We start from the raw sequence: 27,287 nt of genomic DNA on the forward strand, positions 1-27,287 counted from the left end.
CAAGCAATATTTGAAAAATTGATCTACAAGTTTTGTTTTTGAGTTTATAAGCTTACTTCTATTTTGGGTTAAATATAAAATTGTCCACTACTATTTGTATCCCTTCAGTATTTGAAGAATAATTATTTCTTTTATTCTTTTAATATCTATAGCATTGTAAATTGTTAACACAGTTAAATTATGACTAATATCACTGGTTAATATGACATATTATTCTTTTAGAATAATATAACATATATTTTTTTATTAATTTAGGGTTATTACAAATGATAATATATATTTTAAAAATATTATTTTAAAAATATTAAATCATTTGATAATGAACGTTTAAATACCTCCCGGTCGCTAGTATTCGAGTCCAAAATCTCTAAGGATATCAATTATTACTTTAACTACTAAAATAACTTTGTTCTTGCATAATATCACATATTCTAATATGAAAGCATCACAAAAATATTATATGAATATTCTTCATCAGTCATTTATAGCCTTGAATTCTTAGGATCCAGTAAAAGAGTGGTTATATCTTGAAACATAATGCCCACTTCCACCATAAATAATACCAAATTGACATTTTACATTAACAAGCAAAACCTGTAACTAATTTTAGAATAAACTATAAATAATGTATTTATAAAAATAATATTTTATTTTTAAGAATATTTAAAAAAGTAATATTAAATAAAGTATATGTTTCTCGACTGCAATTTAATATATATATAACAAATTGTTATAAATATAACAAATTGTTAAGTTGAATTGATGGTTGGATACTTAGTGTTGTATCTTATCGACTCAAATTCACGTTTCTTGTACAGTAAATGATATTTTCCTTCCATTTTCTTGAAAAGACCGAACTCGTGCAGGTGTAACCTATGCGTGGACAACCGACCACCACGTTATTATGATATTAACGGTTATGTGATATAATTGAAATAAATATTAAAGTTTAATATTATAATAAAAAATTAAAAATAAAATTGTAATGATATAAATGATAAAACGCTTAAAGTTAAGAGATATATTATCCTTCTTATTAAGTAAATTACACCAAAGCCATTTAATTATTAGTAAGGTTATGACTGGCCACCCACTTATTAATAATATTACAAATAGGTCATTAAATTTTAAAAAGCCACAAATGAGTCATTCAATTAATCGGGAAAAAATTCATTTTAGGGTTGAAGGCTCTATTTGATGATCTGAATAATGGAAAGGCCGTGGTTGATGAGAGAAAGAACATATCTCGAGAAGAAAACCATCTAGAGAAGGATGTTGTATATCGAGATTCAAGAAGTTATTAGTTTTTAAGGTGATTTTATGATTTGTAAGAGAGATTCTCAAGAATCTAATCTGGTATATTAAATGGGAAGATAAAAAAAATCTTATGGTATAATTTGGGGTTTATTATCACTATATATGATGACTCATGATGATTAGGGTGGTGGCACATGATCTGATCGTTCGAGTGATTCATTTGTAATAATCGATTAATTGAATCTCATTTATAATTTTTTAAAATTAGGTGACCCATTGTAATTTCGCTAATAATTGAATGAATTATGATACAATTTACTCTTTTTATATTCAAAATCGTACTTTTTTTTAATTTTTTTATCATTTATTCTCTTTCAATATTTACACACTTTAGGGCATAAGATTTTGATGATTAGAGTTTGTCCTTAGAAAACCATAGCTAATTCCGTTTTATTCATCTGATCCGTTCTTTTACTGAAAAAGCACGTCACCCGAAGTTTGTTCGGGTTTCAAGTCAAAATTTTCTTGTTTTGATTACGTTGGAGGAAATTTTTAATTTGACGTGAAATTGGGTTTCACTGATTTTAATGGAAGCTGAAAACCCATGAACCGGAACCGATTCTGCGTTTTCTGTGAAGCGACCCGGTTGTTGGTTAAATTGAAGTCCTAATCTCATGAGTGGGAGTTTTCTTGCTGGGTTTGCCTTGCCTCTGCTGCTTCTGATGGGTATGCTTTGTTTCTTGTTCTCATTACTTTAATTTCACTCCTTACAAATTGGTATGAAAGACTGAGCATTTCTTCTTCTTCTTTTCCTTCGTCCCATGTGCTATTTTTTTCTTGGTATGTTTTGTGTTGGAATCCGCTTTATACATGTATTATTTGAGGTAAGTTTTTGGGTGCGTTTGTTTATCAGTATGATTTAGTTGCCCGCCTAAAATTTTACTCCTGGATTCTATCCCATGAAGAAATTACTAGTCCAATTGCCACGAGGGATGTGTTAGGCAGTTGAGGAGAGTCTAAATCAACTTTTATTTTATTCTAGCTTGTTCTAGATTAAGGATTTTGTTTCCTGCTCACAAGTTCATGATGAGAACACTACTCTTTGCTTTTATATGCAACCTTCAATTCATTTAATCTATTGTTTGGGTATTCACCTCTGTTTTCGGATAGGTCTATCTTGGACTAGACCAGTATCAAATGTATTCATTTCAAGTTTTTTGAAACTTACAAAATCTAATTTCCGGATAACCTAGTTTAAAATTAGCTTATGACACAGCTCATCATGCAGTCTTCGCTTTTATTCTGCATATAATTTATTATCTGATTTTCCTTACTATGGGACCCGAAAAGGTGGCAAGTGTATAAGGTTTTTTAGTTAAGAGTCACTTGAAAACTTCATATGTTCTCTGCTATCAAAATAATTAATTGTTTTTTCGTGTTCTTTTCTTTCTTGAAGCTGCATTGCTCAATTGGAGTTTGATCTCTCTTGTTGATTTGATAGCTTTCCTTCTTATTCAGTACACTGCACCCAAAATAGGTAAGCAATCAAGATTTTCTGGTAAAATTTTGCTTTATTTAAAGTTGTTGTCATTACATATAACGGAATGTGGGATTACTTTCCTATAGGATCCCGTTTCGGGAGGAAATATTTGTTACTATGGCCTGTCATCGTCTTTTCCCTTCTTGCCTTTCTTTCACAAGCTGCATATTTTGTTATATGGGCCGTTGAAGGTTATAAACAAAGTGTAGGAAATGCTTGGTGGATGAAGCTGATTGGTTTTATGATGTAAGAATATATTTTGTTTCTCTAGTTCTTTTGCCCCTTCTGTGTTTCTGCATATTCTGACTTCTTGGCTCTTTGGGTATGCATTTGCAGAATCCAGTCTTGGAAATCTCCCACTGTGATCTATTTCTTGGTCACACAACTGCTAGTGGTAGTTGTTGCTTTGCTTGATATACACGGGAACAGATTTGGTCTTGTTGCATGGCGGTATTCTTGTTGGGGTGATTTCTTAACAGTTGTTGAACATTTAGGTTTGTTTAGTGTTTCCTTATTATTCTAATTGTGTTGTGTTGCACTATGTACTCTCCCCACCCCAAAACAGGATCAGTTTAGCAATCTGATATGAATGCTCTAGGATTTGCTCATTGCATGCAGAGGATATGAGCTACAGCTGATTTTTTCACTTTGTCATGACTAAATCATGTTTAACACTCCTCCCAGTTGTTCCTCTTCTAAATCAGTAGCGGAGTCTTTTTATTCTCCCTTTTTTCTGTGTATCAATGATAGCTTACTTTCTGACTATTGGAACATTTTTCTTGTGCACTGTTGGACCTTGTGAATTGGAGGTCAAATTATTGATCTCTGTAACCTAGGGTAATTTTCATTCTAGATCACTGAACTAAATTCTCACCTTTATTTAGATCACAAACTTTCAATTTAACCCAATTACATCGTTCAACTATATTATGAATAAAGTAAGTCACTTATACTACCACCGTCAAATAATTCCAACGAAAAAACTGAAATCGACACTTTTACTTAACATATTTCGCATGTCATCATCAAAGAATGTTTAATTGATAATTTAAATAATGTTTTGTTTTCTTATATAAAAAAATAATGTTTCGTTACCTTTCATTAAAATAAATTCAAAAGAAAAAAAACTAAATTTTCTATAAATTCTAACAAAAATATTTGAATTGTCAATTAAACATTATTTGATAATGATATGTAAAAGTGCCAATTCAGTTTTTCGTTAGAATTATTTTACGGTGTTAGCATAAGTGACTTGACTAATTAATAATAAAATTTTTTTTTTATAGAAAAGATGGACTCGTTAAAAACCCCCTTTGTAACCGTCAAGCTACGAAGGTAGCTTAACGGACATTAGGAGGAGGAAAGGAGTGCCATAAATTTTATTACTAAAAATCAGATACAACAATAGTACAAAAGACCAAAATACATCCAAACATCACCTACCACCAAACAACAAACAACCCAATACATAGCAACTAACCAATCCCTGAAGTTTGCAACCTTATTTGAACTAACCAATCCTTGAAGTTTGCAACCTCATTTGAACTAACCAATCCCTAATTTAACAAACTCTTTTGCCTTGTAGTTGGCAACTCTTTTAATATGCCTAATGACCACACCCCTATTTGACACAATATTAGCAATGTTATTCACCATTGCCTTAAACAAAGGAGTACAAGAAACTGGATTATTGATCCAGTCTAAGGTCTAAGGTAACTAAACAGTCAGACTCTAAAATTAGCCTTCCCCTTGATGCCCACTCCGATTCCAAGAATAGCTGTAAACCTCTCTTAATAGCAACAATTCTTCCAAAATTAGAGGACCAGATCCAATATTCTCAGAAAATGAATCCAACATTACACCATTTTCGTCCCGAAGAAAACCACCTATGCCACCATTCTGCTAATGACTATCTATAGTACCATCCACGTTTACCTTAAAATAATTTGACAGAGGAGGACACTAGCCTTCACAAATAGAATAAACCTTTTTTGAACACTGGTAGGAACCTATTATCAAAAGATCGTCCACTAAACTGTAAAAAAAAAGGGCCGAATGATTTTGAAACATTGAAGAAAACCATATTGCCACTTTGTATCTTACCAGGAAAAACAGATGAACTCGATCAAGATTACCTTTATTAAAAACAATTTCGTTTATTTGCTTCCAAAACGACAACGATATTGCTCTAGGGATAAAGGTACATATGGACGAATTTGGGACAAAACCAAACTAGACCGAGAGTAAATCGAACGAACTATTGGGGACAGTGAAAGAGATATTCCACATACTCATGAAACTCGTCCAAAGACCCCAAGAGATATTGCAGGAAACAAAAAGATGAGAAACATATTCTGGATAAACACTACACAAAGGACACGATTGATCTTCAATCCCCAATACACCACGCTTAACTAATTAGCCTTTTACTACCCCTTTTTGTGAGCCACTTACCACACAAAAGTCTCCAACCGAGGAGGGGCAACCCAAGCCACATATTTTGGCCATAAAAAATTAACTTCATACATATCAAACATAAGCCTCATGCATGATTTCATCGAGAAACAACCATCTCCCTATCCAGACCAAACATAACTATCATCAATCAACTCCGAGGAGTGAAAATTGCATAACAACGAATAAAATTGAAGTCACTACTTCAACTCCAAAATCTGTCAAGTTCCTCCTCATCTGGATATCACAAATCCAATCAGAAGAGTTTTTTTTATCCTAAAGTCAACAATCCTCCATTCTTTGTTAGTCGAGAGGATAAACAATCTTAGAAATTAATTTTTCAAGGGCACTCCATCTAACCATGCATCATGCCAAAACGAAATTAATTCACCATTGTCGACCATAATGTGAGTATTACCCTTAAAAACACCAAAATCATGACACGAAAAATAATTCTTAGCTATCACCATATCCAAGAAGCTCTTGGGGAAATCAATTTATCAACCGCAAAAGATTTCAGGTCAAAATTGTTGACATAGCATATAACATTTTCCACATCCACTTCCCCAAAAGAAACCAGCCATAATAGCGTTCAACGTCTTTAGCACACATGAATGAATTCTGAATAAAGACAGAAAATACATTGGTAAGGAGCTTAACACAGACTTGATCAACATAACCCTTCCTGCTAAATACGAGGTGCCATCTTCCAGCCCTTTAACTTCTTTTGAAACCTATGAATTATAGGATCCTAAATCAATGTTGAATTCCTTTTTCCCCCAATAGGAAGCCCTAAGTAATCTACCAGAAATTATCCAACCAAGCAAGCCAATGAACATGCCCAATCATTAATAATATCAACCTTCATATTGATTCCATAAATCTTGCTCTTTGTCATATTTAATTGTAGACCAACCATTAATTCAAAGACTGATAAGACCCGACTAATGTTCCTCAGTTCCCCAAAAGAAGCATTACAAAAAATAATTAATTCGTCAGCAAATTACAAGTGTGAAAGCATTAGAGAATGCCCTTGACCACCAATCTCTAACCCTCTAAACAACCCAACATTCACAGCTTTAGTTAACAAAAGATTCAACTGCTCACCTAGAATATTGAAAAGTAAAGGTGACAGAGAACACCCCTGGCGAAACCCTTTCAAAATATTAAATTCTTATGTGAGAGAACCATTAACTAAAACAGAAATGGACGTCGATGACAAACATAACTCAATCCACAAACACCATCTCATACCAAAGCCTATAAAATCGGGTTTCAACCGTGTTTCCTTGGTCCCCTCCTCCAAAAGGGTTTGTTAAACTTAATGTGGATGCGGCTACCTCGAGTGATTGGAAGAGGAGTGGCTTAGGTGGTATTTTGAAAGACATGTCTGGTTCGATTCTTGGCTCCTTCAAAGAGCCTGCTGGTCCGGGGCCCCCAACTTTAATGGAATTGAAGGCTATCCTAAAGGGTGTAGATTTTTTTGAATCTATTCGTCATAGGGTTAAAGATAGATTGATTATTGAGAGTGATAGTCAGGTGGCAGTTGGCTGGATTAAGGATGTGGTCTCTTGTCCTGTTGTTTATGTTCAAATAGTTAAAGACATTATTCAAAAGCTTAGTGTTTTTGAAGGTTTTATTAGTTGGGTTAGTAGGACAGCCAATATAGAGGCGGATGTCCTAGCTAAGGCGGGTATTGGTTGAATTATGCTCTGTTAAGGGCTGTTTCTTTCTGGTTTTGTATCTCTTGAGGGAGATTGGTTTGTATTACTTTGTTATATTTGAGTTTAATGAATCCTAGGGCACTCCTTTCCTCCTTGTGTGGATTAAGGAACTATTTTTAAGTTCCGTTAATCACCAAGGGGGTTTTATTGAGGCCTTTTATTCCTATAAAAAAAAAATAATTTTTAGAAAAATTCCCCAATCCATCGAATCATACGCTTTCTTGAAATCTACCTTAAAAGCGACCCCCTTCAACCCATTCTTCCTCCGAAATTCAATGAACTCATTCGCAATAAACAAACAGTCCATGATCTGTCTCCCCGGTGTGAAAGCGAATTGAGATGGACCGATAATCTCGTCCATACAAGAGTGTAACCTTCTTGATAATACCTTTGACATAATTTTATAAAGCACCCCACAAGGCTAATTGGTCGGTAATTATCCAAACCTTCTAGATTGATCTTCTTGGGATTAATGGTTATAAAAGAGTGATTCACCTCCTTGTCTCATACCTTTCCCCTAAAGAAAATCACTAAATAAGCTCAATATGTCACTTTTCAAAATCTGCCATAAAATTTTAAAGAACCCTATGTTTAACCCATCCGATCTAGGAGCTTTGTTACTATCCAACGCAACAATTACCTCCCAAATTTCCTTTTCCAAAGATGAGCTCTGATCATTCGATAACTTTGGTAAATTCATATCCATCTCTTTGAATTCGAGCGTTATTTTTTGATTAAAAGCATCTCTAAAGAAATCCACCACAAATTTTTCAATCAAACCCAGTTTCGAAACCCACTTTCATTTCACTTTCAGTGACGTAATACAATTCACTCTCCCTCTGTTTGTAGCACACTGATGAAAGAAACGAGAATTCCTATCCCCTTCTAAACTCCACTTCACCTTCGATTTTCGGAACCATATTTGTTCATCATTTTTATACAACTCCCACAATTCCCTCTTCGCTTTCGCCACTAGTTCCAATGAGAGTGAATGTGACCATTGCTTTAATGCTAATTCCATTTCATGGATTTATTTCTTCATATTCTTTATTCTTCCTGGAAGCTCCCTGAATTCATTTTTTGTCCATCTTTTGATCACTAACTTTGCACCATTTAACACCTCGTAGATACCTCTTCCCCCGCTATCTTCTTGAAGTTTTTTTCAATTCATTCATCATCATATCTTTGAAATCTCTCTTCCAACACATAGTTAAACATCCTGAAAAGTTTAGGCCCCCAATTCGCCTTGCCATTTTCCAATATTATAGCAATGATCGACCTAGGGAGCAAATACTGACTCACTTTAGGGAACTGAGTTAAAAAACTTTGATCGACAAAAAGAGATTCAGCATCTATTACAACCTCCTATTAAAGGAAGATCAACCAACCTTGCTTGACAAACAAAATCACAGAATATTCTCATTAAAGAAAAATTGAAACCCCTCCCCAACTTCTCATTCTGTTCCAAAATTGCATTAAAATCTCCACCTATACACATAGGACAATCGACCTGCTCAATAAAAGACAACATATCACTAAAGAATAATTCCTTTTCAGAATCTAAACAAGGCCCATAAACATTAATAAAACAACAATCCTCCAGAAACCATTCAATTTACCCTTGATAGCTAAAACCTTATGTTAATGAACTCATATTGGATGCTAAACACCCTTTCACCCCACTTCGTGATCAGTTCCCCTGCTAAACCTTTTGAAGGGGATACCACAGCTCCATCCAATACCTTACCCCCAATCCTCCTCAACAATGATAGTTTTGCAGACTCCACTTTTGACTCTTGAATAAACAGAAAAAAGGCCTTCTCCCATCAACTAACCTTCTCATCGCTCAGGATTTTTCCTTTTGACCCAAACTCCATATTCACGAAATAATTGACAACTTAACCATTCTGACTACAAACAAAAAGCTTCACACAACTGGAAAATTAATTTCCCACAAATTCGTCTTCTCATTTGCTATAATAGCAACCTTTTATACAAAGGCTTTCTTCCCTCCTCTAAAGGTAACTCCCAACAAATTATTTGTCTCCCAGGCTGCTATTGCCTCTTCCACCGCCTCATTTTGCTTAGAAGGTTCACCAGAATTCCCCCTATCTATGACTGTTGACCTACTCTTATTCCTTGACATACAATACACCCTTTTGAAGAAGTCGATTCTCTTCCTATCGACAGAAGCGCTTCTTCTTGATGGACGGCCATGAACTGGTAAAAGAGACCTATTTTGAGAGCTCGACCGAGAGCTTCTATCCTCATATCCAATATTAACACCATTTTCTCTCAAGCACTTCGCCGCACAATCACTTTTATAAAGTTTTCTGAGTCTTAACTCCCTTCTCGGCACATTCAAAGAAATACCATTGTTTTCTTTATTTGAAACGATATGATAGGGCCCAATCGTTTTCCCATTATTATCTTGCCTATCTGGACAGCTGTCCTCAGTTCCTACCTTGTTCATGCCCACGTTCCCATTATCCAAAAAAGCCTTATTCGTGTGGACCCCAGAAGTATCCAACTCATCACTCATCGAGACTTCCAAACTGTTTTCCCTCGAGCTAGCTACATCATTAACTTCACAATTATTCCCAAAGTTGATGCCTGCCAGATTTTCCTTGATCCATGTCTCCACTCTTCCTTGAGGATTCATTTTTGGTTGTTGACCTTCCTCCACACCCTCACCATTTGTCTCATCATTCTGAAAACTTTTCGATAATTCATCTTTCCATTCATCATCTGAACCATCTTCTTCATCCTTATCAACAATATGGGAAGAAATCCTCTATTTCTTCCACCTTTATTTTTATCAAGTACTGTCTCCCATTAGTTGTGATCGAAATTGAACTTGGCACATCAAATGGGCTCGCAACTCTCAGAAGCATATAGGCAACACGACAATCTACTTTCTTCAGTGTTCCTTCTTGTATCTTCACCAACGACCCCCATCTATTAGCTAAATTGGAGAAAAAACCCTCACTCCAGCAATTGAGAGGCACAACTATTAGCGAAACAGAGAAAAATGGAAATGGAACCCCCTCTTGAGAAACATGAGCTAACCAATCAAACCAAGAGTTTAGAACTTCAATTTTCTTCTCTAAAGCTTCCTTTCGATCATCTTCCGACGGGAACGTGATTATATAAGCATTCTTAGTGAATCCCCATCTGGCCACCTTGGCGTTAACCCTATCATTATAAATGGCCTCTTGAATGAACCCTGATTCATGATTATACTTACAAATATCAGTTAGGGATGCTTTTATCCAAACCCTTTCTTCCAAGGGAATAAAAATCTTCAACGGACCCTTCGAACCCCCTGGACCATCGTTAACCTTTTCTTGGTGACTCAGTTTTTTGTTCTATCTTCAACCACTGTATCTCTATACGATCTCCCATCATAAAACTTATTGAAAATAACATTCATTTCTTCAAAAAGCTCAAAAGAATTGCTTCTCCGGCTCTTCATATCCCCCGCTCTATCTACTTCTAATCTTATCTGATCTTAAGATTTCGGATATCTTGCAACTCTAACTGAGATTCTCTTTCCGTCGACCATGGCATTGTTTAACTTCTGAACAGCCTTGAGAAGATCTCCCTCACTCGCGAAATGGATGAAAGCAAAAGTAGTCACCTTATACTTTAGTCTCTTATTCACACTAGGGATATAAACCTTTGTAAACTTTCCATGGTGATTGAACAGTTCCCATAAGGTTATCTTATGAACATTTCTACTAAGATTATCAATGAAAGCAGACCATATTGCTCCAGTGGGGAGCTTTCGAACTCTTTGGCTTCTAGACTCGCTCATCGCTTTTTTAGATATTGAAAAGTTAAAAATTAGCAGCAAAACAAGATCTTTGGATGTACTGAAAGTACTACAGGATTTCTCCGAATTGACTTTAGGTTTGGCTCTGGGATCCATGCGCTTTACATCTTTATGTATTAACTGTTGCTATTGTTTCTGGGTTTCTTATAGAGTTATATTTTTACATGGCTATCTGCTGGGTGGCTTCAGTCAATTAATAATAAAAGTTGAATGATGTAATTTGATTAAACTAAAGGTTTGTGATCTAAATGAAAGTTGAAGTTAAGTTTTTGTGATCTAGGATGTAAATTACCCCTGTAGCCTACTTGAAAGCTTACTACTAGAACTTCTAAAACATTATTTTGCCTTTTATTCAATGAAAAGTTCTTGTCATTTTAGTCGCGGGTTTTGATTTGTAATAAAATAGCATGTTGCATTTTCTTCTTGCACCAATTATTTGTATTTTTTGCATTAAAGTTCTACTGTAATTGAGTGATGTCCTTGACAAATCGGTAATATCAAATGTATGTGCAGAATGAATTAATAATAAATAATGTGTCAGTTTGGTAGGTTGCTATTTCACTGGTTTATCAACAGAAATGATTTTGCCGTTTAATTGCGTTGCAGTCAACTTTGTAACTTTATATAGAAATCTAATGCCTTTTAAGCCTATGCTGTTGTCAGTTAGTCATTGCTTTGCCGGTCTGACACTAGTGTAAAAGAAAGAAAAGTTAAAACTATCTTGAAGCATTTCTTTCTTAATATTCTTATTGGTTCAGCTCCTGAACTTCAAATTACAATGAGTTTTATTTTATTTTACTAATTACCTGAGACATTTATATTTCTATTGAAATTGATATAGAATTATTTCCATGTTTTACTTCATGAAAGGTTCCCATCTTAAAGTTGCTTCCTGTTTGCTTCTACCTGCTGTTCAGCTGGTTGTGGGAATTAGCCATCCCTCGTGGATTTCTCTGCCATTTTTCATTGGTAGTTGTGTTGGGCTAGTGGATTGGTCTTTGACAAGCAATTTTCTTGGGCTATTCAGGTGATAGCTTCTCGACTCTTTGTAGACCACTGACTATTTTGTTCAACATCTGAGTGGACTGAAATTTTCTCTGCTGTTTCTCTTGTACTTTTTTAATCATGGTATGTACTTGTTTTCTTACCATAGGTCCGATGCTGAATCTTTCAAAGAAGTGAAAAACACCCTTTCCTCTACCTAGAATCTTATACTATGAAATTACTAGTCTTTCTTGTGTTTGACATTTGTCCATCTTATTTAGTCTGTTCACCATATTACAAATTTAAGAGGGTTTGAACTATTCAAATGCAAACCGGCCTTTTGAGTTTGACGACATTGATGACATTATGGGGGGAAATTTTGTTCAATTTCCTAAGTAAGGTTGCTGTTGAAAATTTGAGAACTTCCTAGTTGGAAACCACATGTTTATATAATACATGTTCTTAATTGTTTTTGACATGTCAAATTATAATTACTAAGAATATAACGGAGAACAAGATTTGAGCAGCTCCCCCATAAGCTTAATGTAAAGAACTAGATTTTTCCGGTAGTGAAAGAATTAAAATTCTTTTATTCAAAGGAAAATTGCATCTTACAAAGAGGTACATAGGCTTTTTATACACATGAATCATAGACCTAGAAAAAATATGAGTCATCTTTTCTACAAATTAAGAAGTAGTTTTAGAGATAAATTAGGATGAATAGTTTAACTTAAACACTACTTACACTCCCCCTCAAGCTGGGGAGTAAATATTGTGAAGACCCATCTTGGATGTAATTTCGTCAAAGGAAATCCTTGGAAATGCCTTGGTCAATACATTGGTTAGTTGGTTTTGTGAAGAGATGTAGTTTAGTTTCACAGTTCTGTCATTTACTTTTTCTGCAATAAAATGTCTGTCTATTTCCACATGTTTTGTTCTGTCATGGTGCATCGGATTCTTTGCAATGCTTATCGTAGATTTGCTGTCACTTTAAAGTTCAAAATAGTTGTTGTCGTACATCTCTAGTTCGGTTAAGAGTCTTTGTAGCCAAATTCCCTCACACATCCCAAGTGCTATCGCCCTATATTATGCTTTTGCACTGCTCCTGGAGACTACTGATTGTTTCTTTCTCCTCCATGTTACTAGGTTTCCCCATACAAATGAGCAATATCCTGTGGTTGACCTTCTATCTGTTAATTCTACAGTCCAACTTTAATCTGAGAATATTTTAACTGTTTTGTCTTCATGTTTTTTTTAAATCAACCCATGTCTTGGTGTCATCTTTAGATATCTTAAGATTCGATTGACTGCCTCCATATGTTCTTCTCTCGGATCATTCATGTATTGACTCACAATGCTAACATGAAAAGCAATGTCAAGTCTAGTTAGAGATAGATAAAAGAGTTTACCCACTAACCTCTGATAATGTTCCTTGTTTACTGGGTTTCCATCTTTACTCAATTTTAAGTTAACTTCCATAGGAGTTTCCGAGGGCTTACAATTAGTCATTCCAGTTTTAGAAAGTAAGTCTAGAATATACTTTCTTTGATTTATGACAATTCCTTTTCGTGATCTCGTTACCTCCATGCCTAGGAAATATCTTAGAGTTCTCAAATCTTTGGTTTCAAATTCCTTTTCTAGTAAAGTCTTCAACTTTTCGATTTCAACTAAGTTATCACCCGTGATGATGATATCATCAACGTAGACAATTAACATTGACTTCTTCTTATCAGGAGTAGTTTTTACAAACAGTGTGTGATCGAATTGACACTGTTTGTAGTTGTCTTGAAATATTACCTTCGTGAATCTATCAAACCAAGCTCGAGGTGATTGTTTTAGACCATATAAGTGTTGAAATAGAGAGAAGAGTAATGAGAAACAATGGCTTGAGTTTTCTATTGATTAAGAGTGAATATATATACACAAAATTGGACACATAGAAATAGGAAACTAGCCTAGAGTTAGGGGATTACAACTAATTACAAGGCATAGAAATAGGAGACTAGCCTAGAGTTAGGGGATTACAACTAATTACAAGAATATTATAATTTATTACAATAATTTAAAATATAGATAAAATCTATTATAATTAATTCTCTAATAATAAGGATTTCAGTAATTTACATACATGGTTATTTCCAGAATGAATTCCTGGTGGAACTTGCATATATACCTCTTCTTCAAGATTTCCATTGAGAAATACATTTTCACGTCTAGTTGGTGAAGTATCCAATCCTTGTTTACCGCCAAGGATAATAAAACTCGAACAATGTTGAGTTTTGCAACTGGAGTAAATGTCTCATGATAGTCAACTCCATAAGTCTGAGTGAACCCTTTTTCCACAAGTCTAGCCTTATATCTCTCAATTTCTCCATCTGCCTTGAATTTCACAATAAAGACCCATTTGCAGCTGAATGGTTTCTTGTCTTTAGGTAGATCAACGATGACCCAGGTTTTGTTGTTTTCTAGAGCTGAAATTTCTTCTTCAACTGCCTTCTTCCACTTAGAACTTTTTAATGCCTCCTCTATGGTTTCTGGAATGTGACAGTACTTTTTTCAGTAGAAGATACATTGACGACTTTTACGTTTAGTGACATTATTTTATTGTGGAGTGTCGACACAGGAAGTGAGGTAGACTATTCCATTTTCCTGGAAGAAAGATCCCAACGACTGAGAGAGGTATTCCCCACCATTATCAGATTTCAAGATGCTAATGGAACTTTGGAATTGTGTTTCAAACATTTTGTGGAATCGTTTGAAGATGATACAAGACTCTGATTTGTCCTTAATAAGAAATGTCTAAGTGCTACGAGAGTGGTCATAAATAAAAGTAATAAACCAACGAATTTCATATAAACACGTAACCCGTGAAGGTCCCCAAATATCACTATAAATTAAGGAAAAAGGTTTAGGTAAGCGGGAAGGAGAATGAGGATAAGAGCTCCGAATGTGTTTTGCAAGAGAAAAAATGTCACAAGAAAATGATGCATGGTTTTTATTAATAAATAATTTGGGAAACAATTTTGCAAGATAAGGAAAATTTGGGTGACCTAACCTAAAATGCCATAACACAATGTCAGCAATCGCATCTGTAGGAGAAACTAAAACAAAGAAAGAGATAAATGGTGTGGGTGAGTGGTTTGGAACGAGAGCATAAGGAGGAGTGTCAAGGATGTAGAGTCCACTAGGACGTCTAACATTGCCAATCACCATCCCGAGGTCAAATCTTGAAATTCACAATGATCATGAGTAAAATGATAAGTACAACCCAAATTTGTATATAATTTTCTAATCAAAAGAAGATTGCAAGTAAAACTTGGAACAAATAGAATATTAGAAAAAATAATATGGCTATTAATGCGAACTGCCACTGCCCTTAAATGGTGATAGGGAGTCATCAGCAGTACGCACACTGCATGAGATACCATTTTTGTGAAATGTTGAAAATAAACTGAAGTTACCCATCATATGATCACTTGCTCCGGAATCAACCATCCAAGAGACACATCCGGGTGAAGGAGATAAGGAGGAAAAATGAGAACTATCTTCGCTAACAGTGCAGGCAGAATTGGGCTCAGCAGCAGAAGAAATCTGTAAATGACCAAAAATTTGCCATAGATCGTCCAACTATTGACGAGAAAAGGAACCACCTTCCAATGTTGTTACAACAGAGTTACCGTGGGATGGACGAGAGGAGGATTTTGATTGAGTCCAATTGCCTGGACGACCATGTAGTTTCCAGCATTTATCACGAATATGACCAGATTTTTGGCAGTGATCGCACTAGGGATGGCATTTCTTGACACGAGTGTCACTAGAGGAATGAATATTCAAGGCAGAACTTTCAACGGATGACGGAAGCATCAGAGAGCGATGAATTTCTTTACAAAGGACTTCAGAGAACACCTCGCAAAGAGATAGAAGAGTCCTGATGCCCAAAATCTAGCCACGAACGTCATCAAGAGAGACGGACAACCCCCACATGAATTAAAAAATACTTCATTTTTCAAGCAACCCTTTATAGAGTTTAACATCTGCTTCGGTTTTCCAAGCAAGAGTTTCGAACAGATCAATTTGCTGCCATAAACGAGATAACTGAGTAAAGTATTTCATAACAGTAAGATCACCCTGCTTCAAGTCATTGATCCGACATTCAATGGCAAACAGGGTGGACGAGTTTTCCTGATTGGAGTATGTTTCCTTGGCAGCGTTCCAAATTTCTGAGGCAGTGGTGTAGAGTATGAAGTTCACGCTAATGTCAAACAACATAGAGTTGTGGATCCACGACATGAATGTGGTGTTCTCGGTGAGCCAAGTGTCGTATTAGGGATTGGAGGGATCGAGGACCGACATATTATTAGAGAGATATTGTTATTTTCGGCGACCGGTGATGAACAAATGCACGGATTGAGACCAAGCAATGTAATTCTCACCATTGAGACGATGACAAGTAATGGATGAAGAAACCGAGTAGGAAGGAGAAGATTGGATAATGGAGTTTTCGGCCTAGGATGGAAGATTCGGTGAAGAAGGAAACACCATAACTGTCGAGAAAATAAATTGAAGGATATTTTATGAGGATATCAGGCTGGCCAAACAATGACCAAACATCAGAACGAGAAGGGTTGCCTCTCTGATGAGGGTAGCGCTGGACTAGCGGCGCGATGAGAGAAGTATGGCAAGGAGAGCAGCAGCGCGACATAAGCGGCATTGTGAGGAGATCGGTACTAAGAAAAGAGCAGCGCTGTGGTTACATAACAAGGACACGATTCTACGACAGGGTTGTGCTACAATACGAGGGGAATAGTGCTATGAATAGGACATCTCTGTGAAGGGTGTGGCGATTTGATAGAGCAACACTGCGGTGGTGCAGCAAGGGACGACGCTTGCAAAGGAAAATAACACTGCGAGGGGTTTGCTACTGTGATGGGTACAGCAGTGTGATTAGATATTCATGATTAGGAGGACAACAATGTGGTGAAAGCACACTACTGATTGGAGGAATGACAAACAGCGGCAGCAGCAAAGCTAGGATCAACACCGGCGACTGATACCATGTAAAGAACTATATTTTTTCGGTAGTGAAAGAATTAAAATTCTTGTATTCAAAGGAAAATTGCATCTTACGCAAGAGGATACATAGGCTTTTTATACACATGAATTAGAGACCTAGATAAAATAGGAGTTATATTTTCAACAAATTAATGTCCTTGTCTTCTTTAAATGCAATCTCCCCCTGAAGATAAGTACATATAAAGTAGTTTTCCTGTTCAACAAAGGTAACATCTATAGAGAAAATATTTTCTTGTAGTTGGACCATAACACTTGTATCCCTTTTCGGTGGATGAATAACATACAAAAACATATTTTATTGCTTTTGGATCAGGTTTTCCCCTATTTTGAGATTGAACATGGACAAAGGCAACACAACCAAATATATTGAGTGTAAGGTTAATAGAGGTATTGAAATCTAGAAAGAACTTGGTTAGGGTTTGAAAGGGAGTTTGGAAATCAAAGACTTTTTTAGGTAATCTGTTTATCATATAGGTAGCAGTTAAAGCAGTTTCCCCTCAATAGTTTTTAGGGACTTTTTTTAAACAAGAGTGCTCTGGTGACAACAAGGATATGGTCAAATTTTCTCTTAGCAATTTCATTTTTTTAGGGTGTGTTAACACATCAGAACTCGTGTATGATACATTTTCTTGAAAATAAGGTGACAAAATCTAATTAAAGTTTCTCTGGCATTATCGGATCAAAATCATTTTATTTCAGCCCTAAATTGGGTTTTGTTCATAGTATAAAAGGTCGTAAAGATAGAGCTTACATCTTATTTTTGTTTTAGGAGAAAGATCCAAGACACTCTCTTACAATCATCGATGAATGATACAAACCAACGAGCCCCATATATATTTGAAACACTAGATGGTCCCCAAATATCAATATGGATAAGATCAAAAGGGTTAGAATTTCTTTTATTTCTTATTGTAAAGGAGGTGTGCTTATGTTTTGCTATTTCACATATGTCACAATGAAAATTTTCAATACTTATTTTTTTAACAGAGAAAGAAACATGAGCTTTATAATTTTAAAAGAATGATTACCAAGGTGAAGATGATGAAGCCATATTTTATATTTATTGTTTTGGGATTCTGACATAAGGGATAATGGTGAGGGATTTAGGGAACTAACTTGTCCACCAGGGTCTTCAAGATAGTATAGCCCGTTGACTTCTTTAGCATGTCCAATCATCCTCATCTACTTTAGATCCTGGAAAATACATTGGTTGGGATAAAAGAAAACACAACAATTAGTGTCTTTGGTATTTTTTGGATCGAAATAAGGTTAGTGAACAACTTAGGAACATGAAGAACATTTTTAAGAGTGAGGGGTTTACTTATGATAATATCCCCTTGTCCAACAACTATTATAGTTATGTTGTATGCTACTATTATTTTATTGTTTCTAGGATAAGGTGTATATGTGACAAATCTCAATGAAGAATTGGTCATATGGTCTGTAGCCCCTGCATCTATTACCAGGAGCTTTGGGTAGATGTATCCAAAGATTTAGAAGAGGATATACCTGAGAAAGCCAGACTATATGTACCTGTGGAAGAGGATTTTTCCAAGGACCCTAGCAGATTCTTAAGTTTCTCAATCTCTTCTTTATTGAATTCAACAGACTGTTCTTAAGAATCTCCAGCCAATTGCTTTGTTGCATATGCACGTCCTTGCCCATTTGATGGTCCTTTTCTGAAAAATTCCCATTTGTTGTTTGAGGTTTTCCATGAGGTTTCCAACACTTTTATCTTGTGTGGCGAGGCTTCTTACAGTAAGTGCACCATAGAGAGCCTTTATTTACTATTGCATGCCTATTGTCTTCATTTATCATTTGTTCCAGACCAGATTTCTTCTCGGCAACATTCCCTGTGCCCAGGGCTGAGTGTAACACCCCAATCATCAGGTCAGTAACCAAAATGTAAGAATTTCCAAACCTAGTGGTTTAATTGGAATAACTTGAATGCTCAAGGATTTATTGTGGAAATTTTTGTAGGGTTTGATATCAAATTTGGATTAGTAGAAAGGGCATTATGGTCTTTCTCAAATTGAAGGATATTTTTATCCCATTTCTTAAAGGATAAGCACGTGGATAAGGGAAAAGTCTGTAACCATTCCTTATCTTCTTTCTCGTGCCTGTGAGCTCCACTTCAAAGGTAAGTTTATATAATTTGTTGTTTTCTTCAATTTTTGGGTTGGTGTTGAAAGCTTGGGTGTTATATAAGCTTAAGGAAAGCTTGTAAGGGATTAAACCAACAAGAGAAGTGAATTAAAAATGAATTTGTAAAATAGGTTTTTAAATGAGTTGTTGATATGGTGTAGTTTTTGGAGTCTTATTGATAAATTTGACTTGTCAATGATCTAACTAAAGAGTTAAGAGGATTAGATATGATTAAAAACATGTTTGAAATTATGGTATGATTTTGGGATGTAAGTGGTCTAGTGAGAATGAGTATGTTTGGGGGGTAGTGAATGGAGAAAAGTTAGTTGTAATGTATGAAGTTGAGTTTAAATGCCTAAAGGGGGATAAAAGTAGGAGAATTAGGTAAGTTCTAGTTGATTTTCGAAATGGAAATGGTAAATTCTGGGTAAGGGTATCGATATTGGAAGAATAATACTGATACTTCAAGGCTAAATCAATTGGAATTCAAGGATCAATATCGGTACTAATTGAAGAAGGTATCGATACTGAAAAGGGAGTATCGATACCAAGAGTAGGTATCGATACCATTTTTCAAGTTGGAATTCCAGAATGTCAAAATAGTATCGGTACCAAAGAGGGTATTGATACCATAGAAGGGAAGTATCAGTACTGTAGTAGAAGTACCGATACTATTGAGCATTAAATGATAAACTAAGTGTTTCTTTTAGCTTAAGTTATTATGATTGGTTATAAACGATTCAAATTCTGATATTGATTCTCGATTGTTCTTATGTAGATGTTGATCAAAGTTAAATTTTGGACACTTCGATGTTATAAATTATCAATAAAAAACGTTGAGGACTTCAGTGAGGCAAAGGTGAGTACAACTTCTTTGTTTTGCATTAGAATTGAGGAAGACTTGCGATAAGCTAACCTCAGTGTTTTCGATCGAAAACATTCCAATTTCTTTTATGTTATATTTGTTTACAATGTTTTATTCAATTTATATTATGTAAGCTATGTTGATGATTATGTGTATATGATTATGAAAATGTGACCTGTGAACATGTGTATCCAAAAACACTCAATGTGAAAATGCCTATGTGAATAAGAGATACTTCGAATAATGAATAACAAATAATTATGTGGTTAAAAGCCCAAGGTATGTGTATGAGGATTAGAGGTATAGTTGTCATGTCAAGAGTTGAGAGTTCTATGTGGTCCTTCGGGATAAAATCATGTGGTCCTTCGGGACAAATTATATGAGTTGTGGTGACAGTATTTGTCCACACCTCAATGTACTCACATAGAGTTCTCAGTAGTATACGTTGGCCATTGAAAATAAAGTTATATAAAATGAATAATATATAAAAGTATACATTCTTGTTATGGAAAATAATTTAAATTCTTTATGAAATGTTTCTATGAAGTAAATAAAGATTTTGATTATATAATTTTAGTCTCTCGTAATTGCCTCACTAAGTCATCGACTTAGTGTATGATTTCCTCACGCGTAGGTTTGAAGAAAATTGAAGGTTGAAGGTTGTTATGGATAACATACTCTCGTGGAGATCAGATCAAGATAAATTGAATGTAGGTTCTTGTAAATTGTTGGCATGTACTATACGTTTAATTTGAAATGCTCTGATATGCTTTTGTAAACTCATATTTGTTTATTTATGTAAATTATTAAAGATTTTATTTAAGTATGAAAGTGGGTTCTGTTAAATACTTTAAATTCAAGGGTTTTATTTCTTTTATCATGAATAAAAGTTTAAATTTTACTTATTTGCTAATAGAATATGATTTAAAAAGTCAATGTGACACATCAGATTCTTATCCGGGTCGGGTACGAGTTAGGGGTGTTATATTTAACGGTACCAGAGCTATGATTTAATTGATTTTGATGCAAAATGAAGTCGTTTTTGTTTTAACAAGCATACATGCCAACTTTTAGTTTAGTCTTTCTGATATGATAAGGTAACTAGTATGTTATCCTTATTAATATAATAGTAATTGATCTTATTTGATGTCAGATTTTGAGGGCTCCAGAAGTGAAGCAGGAGATAGGAATGAAAGAAGTAGTAACTCACCTGCCCCGAGCAGGTAGGGTGAGGAGCAGTCATATCTGTGAGTGCATGTACAAGATCAGGGAACCTTTTTCCAGACGTTGGACGTGATTCTGGCGCATTTTTAACTATCGGCTCCCTCAACTCCTAAGATGAATGTTGCTAAGGATCTTAGAAGTCTTGGAGTGCTCAAATTTAGAGGAGAAGCTGAGGAAGGTCTAGTTGCTGCCGATCTGTGAGTCAATGACCTTAAGATAAAGCTAGAGAATCTTCATTGTTCTAAAATGGAGAAATTGGATGGTGTAGTTTCGTTACTAGGAGTTCAAGCTAGAATTTGGTGGTCTAATGTGACGATGAGAGCTGCAAAGGACCAGATGACATGGTTGTTCTTCTTGGAAGACTTTAAGAACAAATACAACGGGGATCAGTTCATTCGTCAGATGAAGCAAGAATTCATGACCTTAAAGTAAGGGAATCACACTGTATATGAGTTCGATAGCGAATTAAACAAGCTGAATAGATTTGCAGCAGAGTTGGTCCCTATGGAAAATGACTCATGCGATTGGTTTGTGAAAGGTTTACGTCCTCGATTGAAAGAGTTTTTGTTGGAACTCAACCTTTCTTCATTCCAAGAGGTAGTGAACAAAGCCAAAGCCTTGGAGCGAGCTCAAAATGAGAGGTTTATGGAGCAAAGGACGCAATGGAATAAGAGAGCTGGTGCCTCGTCTAGTACCTCGCAATCAAATAAAATTTGAAGTTTGAGTTTTCGACCTCAAACTAGATCAAAATCCACATCATCCTCAGGTAGAGGATCAAATCCTGGAAGAGCCAGCCAGACAAACTCATTCAGTGGAGTCAGGAGTGGATAAGCCAAATCAATGTCAGCACTGTGAGAAACATTATAGTGGCGTGTGCCGAAAAGTCTCGAGAGCTTGTTTTAAGTGCAGAGAGGCAGGACATTTTATTCGCGATTGTCCATTGATGATCGAAGAGCCTACTCAAACAGAAAGATCCACTACTGCACCTATGAGAGGTAGAGGTCAAGGTAGAGGAAGGAATCAGTCTGAGTCGACCGCTCAACCTGAAGTGTGCTCCACCACTCAAGTGTACAATCTAATGACCAGTGAAGATTGTGATGATCTTGAAACCATTGCAGGTAATTTTCAGATAGCGGGTAAATCTGTTTTAGTTCTGATTGATCCGTAATCGAATTATTCTTATGATAATAGTAAACTGGTGAAAGACTTGAGATTTCGTTAGAGCCTATTCGTAGTGAGGTGATTGTGACTAATCCATTAGAACATAGTGCTGGGGTGAGATAAATATGTCGAGGGTGCCCTATATGGATTCAGGGAATTGAATTCCCTGCTAATCTAATGGAATTACCCTTTAACGAGTTCGAGGTTATCCTAGGTATGGATTGACTCTATCTGTAGACACCTATTTTTGTCCAAGTCTACCAAAAATATTATTTTATTTATTATTAGCATTATTTACTATTATTACTATTGTTATTATTATTAATATTACCTATTACATTTTGTTTCAGGCCTTGAAGCCCAAACCAAATTACAATCTGGCCCAAACATAAGCCCAACATATACCCAACCCACTAATGACCTATATTACATCAACCCTGCAACCCAACAAACCCGTATGACCCAGGACCTGAACCGGCCCAAGACTTGACCCGTTCAAATTAGGGTTTTAAACCTTAAAATATCAAGCTAGACACCGCTAACGCTTTAAGTTTTCTCAGGCGTGTGAGCTTCACGTGCCAAACTTTTCAGCTCTAGCAGCTGCTCAAGTCGAGCCTCCCCTCGCCGACAACCTCTGACGCTAGCAGCCTGCATCCACAGTGACCAAAGGTCTCTCCATCAATCCATCAATAGTAAAGAACAAAGAAACTTAATAAAAAAATAAGATGCAAGTACAAGAGAAATCCCAATGCAGATTTAATCCTACCATGGCCATATCTCTTCGTTGACAACATCAATCATCCATCAAACCATCACATGCATATAAAAACATAGAGAGGAGGAGATCAAAAGGAGGAGAAAAAAACAGAGGGAACCAGAGAGTGTTTCAAAAAAAAAAAAAGGGAAGAGTTTAGAGAGAGGGAGGAAATAGATTCAAAAAAAGGAAAACTCCAATATATTAAAAAACACACAGAAACAAAATAGGAAAGAAACATTACCTTTCATCGTCTGGTGGTTGTGGTTTTCATCGGAAGAGAAGAAGAGCCTTATCGAAGGTAAAAAGGGTTTTAATTGTGTGTCTTGTTTAAGGTTTGGGTGGCTAAGGGTTAGTTTGCAAAAAGAAAAAAAGAAAAAGGGGAAGAGTAGAGAGAATGAGGAGAAGAGTTGAGAGAATTGTTTTTTTCTCTCTCTCTCTCTTGGGCAGAAACAAAAGGGAAATGAGGGGATAATGACCATTTGGCCTTTTCTATTTCCTTTTAAACCAAACACAAAACGATGTCGTGTCGTCAAGGGGTTCACCGTGTTTTTCAAGCTTTGAGGAAAATAACATGTTTAGTCCCCCTATTTTGTAATCTCACTGATCAGCCATTAATGAAAATTTATTGTTCTTTGATTTTTGGCTTCCTATTTATTTTATATTATATTATTACCCTTGTTGTGTAAAGAACATTTACTCATATATTATTAATTTAGCCATTGTATTTTAATTTATTTATGTTTGGGGTATCGTAGGTTTGCTTTAATGCCTTTTAGTCATTTCTTATTTGTTTTAGTGTTATTGGTTAAATTATTGTTGATGACCTGATATTTCATATCTTTTTATTTTGGTCATGCATGATGCTTTGAGTTTTATTTCAGTTTTAGTACTCACATTAAATAATATTTGCATATTAGTCCTGATTTGTTATATTATTAATGGTACATATAAAGTTTATGTTCTTACGATTTGGTCCTGATTTACTAGGTAGGATTAGATACTTTTATTAGTATTTTAATTTATCATGTTTGTAAATGTTTCGTTTTATTAATCTCTTTATATATTGTGATTTTGATATAATTTTTAGTTATTCTCGTATTTGTAGGGTATTTTTCAATCTTGTTAATTGGTTTAGAAAGTTTATATTTTGGTCTTTTATTTATGCGTATATTTAGACCCTATTTGATTTATATAAATCGTCATTTTTCTCTATATATGTAAATAAGAAAATTTCATTGTGAGGGAAATCTAGAAGACATCTCCCAAGAATAAGGGAATGTGTCTTTAAGAATATTTTTCGCATAAATGTTGTTTTATATTCGATAATTTTTTTTGTTCCACATTTATTTGTTTCGATTATTTTTCATCGTTTTTCACTTTTATTTTGTTTGTTTTATTTTATTTTTTGCGAAAATTGTGAAATAACGTTTTGTGGGGGGGAATCTATGGGAAAATCTCCTAATTAAAAAGGAAGTGTGTTCTCGAAGATTGTTCACACTTTTTTAATAAATTCAAATGAATGAAAGGATCATAATTTAAATATATTTTTCGAGTTTGTGATTCCTAATATTTTAAACAATATATAATCGTTTGGGTACCAAAATTTGGGCGTTGTGGGGGTGCTCACCCTTCCCCACACGTAATCGATTCCTGAAATCTTAAAAGTGAATCTTTGGTAAAACGCAGATCATTTTTTGTCGTTTAAGGTTTCAAACCTACTTAACTTAAAGGTTGGTGGCAATTCCAAAATCAAATTATTTTTCAAATTAATTCCAAATCACTAATTTTTCAAAATAAATAGTCATAATTGTTTTTAATATTATATTTAATTGTTTTGTAAAAAAATGGTTATGGTAGCTTGGCGATTCCGCTGGGGACTTCGAAAGTCAGACCGTGAACGATTATACATTGTTTTGTATTTGGGAATTACAAACTTAAATTATATTTAATTTGCAATCTTTTTATTTGTTTTGATTTTCAACTTATTATGCATTATTTTTATTTTTAACTAATTGATTTATGATTTTAGTGATTTTTAGATTCGAATCGATTTTGGAAATTGTGAGAATATTTTTTTCTCATGTTTTTAAAGGTTTGTGAGTTTCTCCTCACACACAGCACGTACATTTACATATCATAAGCTCACTTACGAGTTTTGTCCCTTTTAAGTTGAGGTGAAAGCTTAGCCTACGTGAGATGAATTGTTTCTCCGTATGGGTTTTAGTAAGTAACCTTTGGGGTTTATATACCTTATGTCTACGTGAGAAAAATTGTTTCTCCGCATGGACACAAGGGAATGTATCCTCTCGAATTGAACTCAATCCGCACGAGCCTGTAATGGGCTAGGATTGAGGGTTTGACAGCCTAAGGAGGCACCAACAAGGACAATTTGAGTACCCTTTTACTCATAGAGCTGAAACCATGCATATAGTGAACTGTAGAACGGTCACCCTAGGTATAGTCATACCGAAGCTCTGTCCGTCAGTAGGTACCCAAATTAAGTGTACACAAAGGAGGAACATTTCTGAACCTTTCCTTTTGCTTTAAATTTTGTTGAACAAAAGCATGCGAACTAGATACCATCTGGTTAGAATCATATCTTTGAAAATAATTATTTTGGGTAGAAAGCATGCTTCGGTAGGATCGCTATATAATAAAAGCATGCTATGGTAGATATCATGATTGGGTAGGTGTTATATTTATCTGTAGATAACATCATTTAACTCTATTGATTATCTAGCTTGTAATAATTCGTTTTTATCTTTTGTTTGTGTTACTAACTTATTTCTTTTCTTTTGTGTGTGTCATTTTTCATCATTCTTTGCATTGCATTTCAGTAGATCATCACTTTTGTATCTACATTTGCATATTCTCATTCTGCATGATCATCATAAATAAAAGAAAGGTGTTGATTAACCAAGTAATCATCAGAATAGAAGAGCGACCATTAAAAAAGAAAAGAGTTTTCATAACAAGGAAGAACTCAATCCGACGGTTCGAGCTTGGTTTGAAGAAACGCAAAGGGAGAAAGGAGGAAGTTTACCTGGGGATTATGTTTCATGGATGCCCACATGTCAATGTCAATTTCAAGCAGAACGGTTTACAAAAGCTGATAGAGATTTGGGAGAATTGAAAAGTAGCTACCAAAGCGAAGTTTCACAATAAATATGGTGACATGACTCATCCCCTCTATACAAAGATAGATGAACCATTGCTTAAAGCTCTGGTCCGATTCGGGAATCCCGCGTACAATGTCTTCACTTTCAACAAACAAGATTTGACACCAAAAATAGAAGAGTACTATATTTAATTTTGAGAGCTTCCAAGTGGATATAATTTATCCCAAATCTTCGACAGTCCAATTCAGAGGCTGCACTCAACTACTCACCGTCTGGATTCAGAGTCATTTTTGGAAAGAAGATGAAGTTGTTGGGGTCATGACTGAGATCATGGAGCTAAATAAAAGAGCTAAACCGCATTCGTAGATTGATCTATCTTGTAAAGATGAATTTTTTTCGATGAATGGAGCTCTTTCTAAGAATAGTTACTTTTGGAAATCGATACCTTTTGCTTTTACATTCTGCACGGCATTCATTTAAGCATTTTCACATGCATCATTCATAAAAACATGATATTAATCGGTGGAGGATTCGATAAAGTGGTCCTGATCACGTTACATCACATTGAGAATATAAGCAAGATTCGAACTATTAAAAGAAGCTGAAATTTGTAAGGTGGGAGCTTGTTCAGCTGGTTGTAGGGTTGAGCTTTCCAGGATGATCTGAGAAAGGAGTCTCGATATCCTAAGGGCTACAATGTTGATCTCGTTTATAGTTACCATATAGGAAGCTCTAGACATTCCACTGAGATCTGTAAGGCACTGAAGCGCAAAATCCAGAAACTGATGGATTCAGGGGCATGGACGATCGAAGAGGGATGAGGGCATTGCATCTACCATTTGTATCCAAAGAGATTATTTTGTTTGAACTCAATTTTGTTTTGTCTTTAATATGTGCTTGAATATTTTTAATCTTAATGATTGAATTTATGCTACCTTCTAAGGTTGAATAATTAAACAAATTTTAATCTTTAGTTATTTGAATATTGAATGAATTATATATTATTTTAATTCTTCAAGAATTATAGAATTTTGACATATGACAAGATTAAACCTTTCTTATACCATCTAAAACCAAAATAAAATCTCTTGATTATTTTACTCGAAATAATTCACGGTCATTACCAAAAGACCAAATTTTGACATTACC

General features: G+C 35.1%; 1 protein-coding gene across 2 annotated transcripts; it reads left to right on the plus strand.

The window, feature by feature from the left end:
- The first annotated feature begins 1,678 nt into the window (after positions 1 to 1,678).
- Positions 1,679 to 11,849, plus strand: LOC120182988 (piezo-type mechanosensitive ion channel homolog). Of its 2 annotated transcripts, none has more exons than XM_039187797.1 (5): positions 1,679 to 1,983; positions 2,714 to 2,794; positions 2,884 to 3,043; positions 3,134 to 3,295; positions 11,681 to 11,849. In XM_039187797.1, exons 1-5 carry the CDS (start codon positions 1,932 to 1,934, stop codon positions 11,691 to 11,693), a joined length of 468 nt encoding a protein of 155 aa, XP_039043728.1. In that variant the 5' UTR covers positions 1,679 to 1,931; the 3' UTR covers positions 11,694 to 11,849. The 2 variants fall into 2 exon arrangements, with proteins under 2 accessions (XP_039043728.1, XP_039043727.1); XM_039187796.1 differs by having other exon boundaries at positions 1,682 to 1,983; positions 3,134 to 3,291.
- The last annotated feature ends 15,438 nt before the right edge of the window (positions 11,850 to 27,287 follow it).

This window comes from Hibiscus syriacus, unplaced genomic scaffold, assembly GCF_006381635.1.
Source record: "Hibiscus syriacus cultivar Baekdansim isolate YM2019G1 unplaced genomic scaffold, ASM638163v2 tig00112738_pilon, whole genome shotgun sequence".
Taxonomy (NCBI): Eukaryota; Viridiplantae; Streptophyta; class Magnoliopsida; order Malvales; family Malvaceae; genus Hibiscus; species Hibiscus syriacus.

What these genes read in the sequence shown, in the direction of transcription:
- LOC120182988 (XM_039187796.1), top strand. Translation starts at nt 1,932, where the DNA reads ATGAGTGGGAGTTTTCTTGCTGGGTTTGCCTTGCCTCTGCTGCTTCTG. An exon ending in GCCTCTGCTGCTTCTGATGG is followed by an intron (nt 1,984 to 2,713) that starts GTATGCTTTGTT and finishes TCTTTCTTGAAG; the next exon opens with CTGCATTGCTCAATTGGAGT. An exon ending in GTACACTGCACCCAAAATAG is followed by an intron (nt 2,795 to 2,883) that starts GTAAGCAATCAA and finishes ACTTTCCTATAG; the next exon opens with GATCCCGTTTCGGGAGGAAA.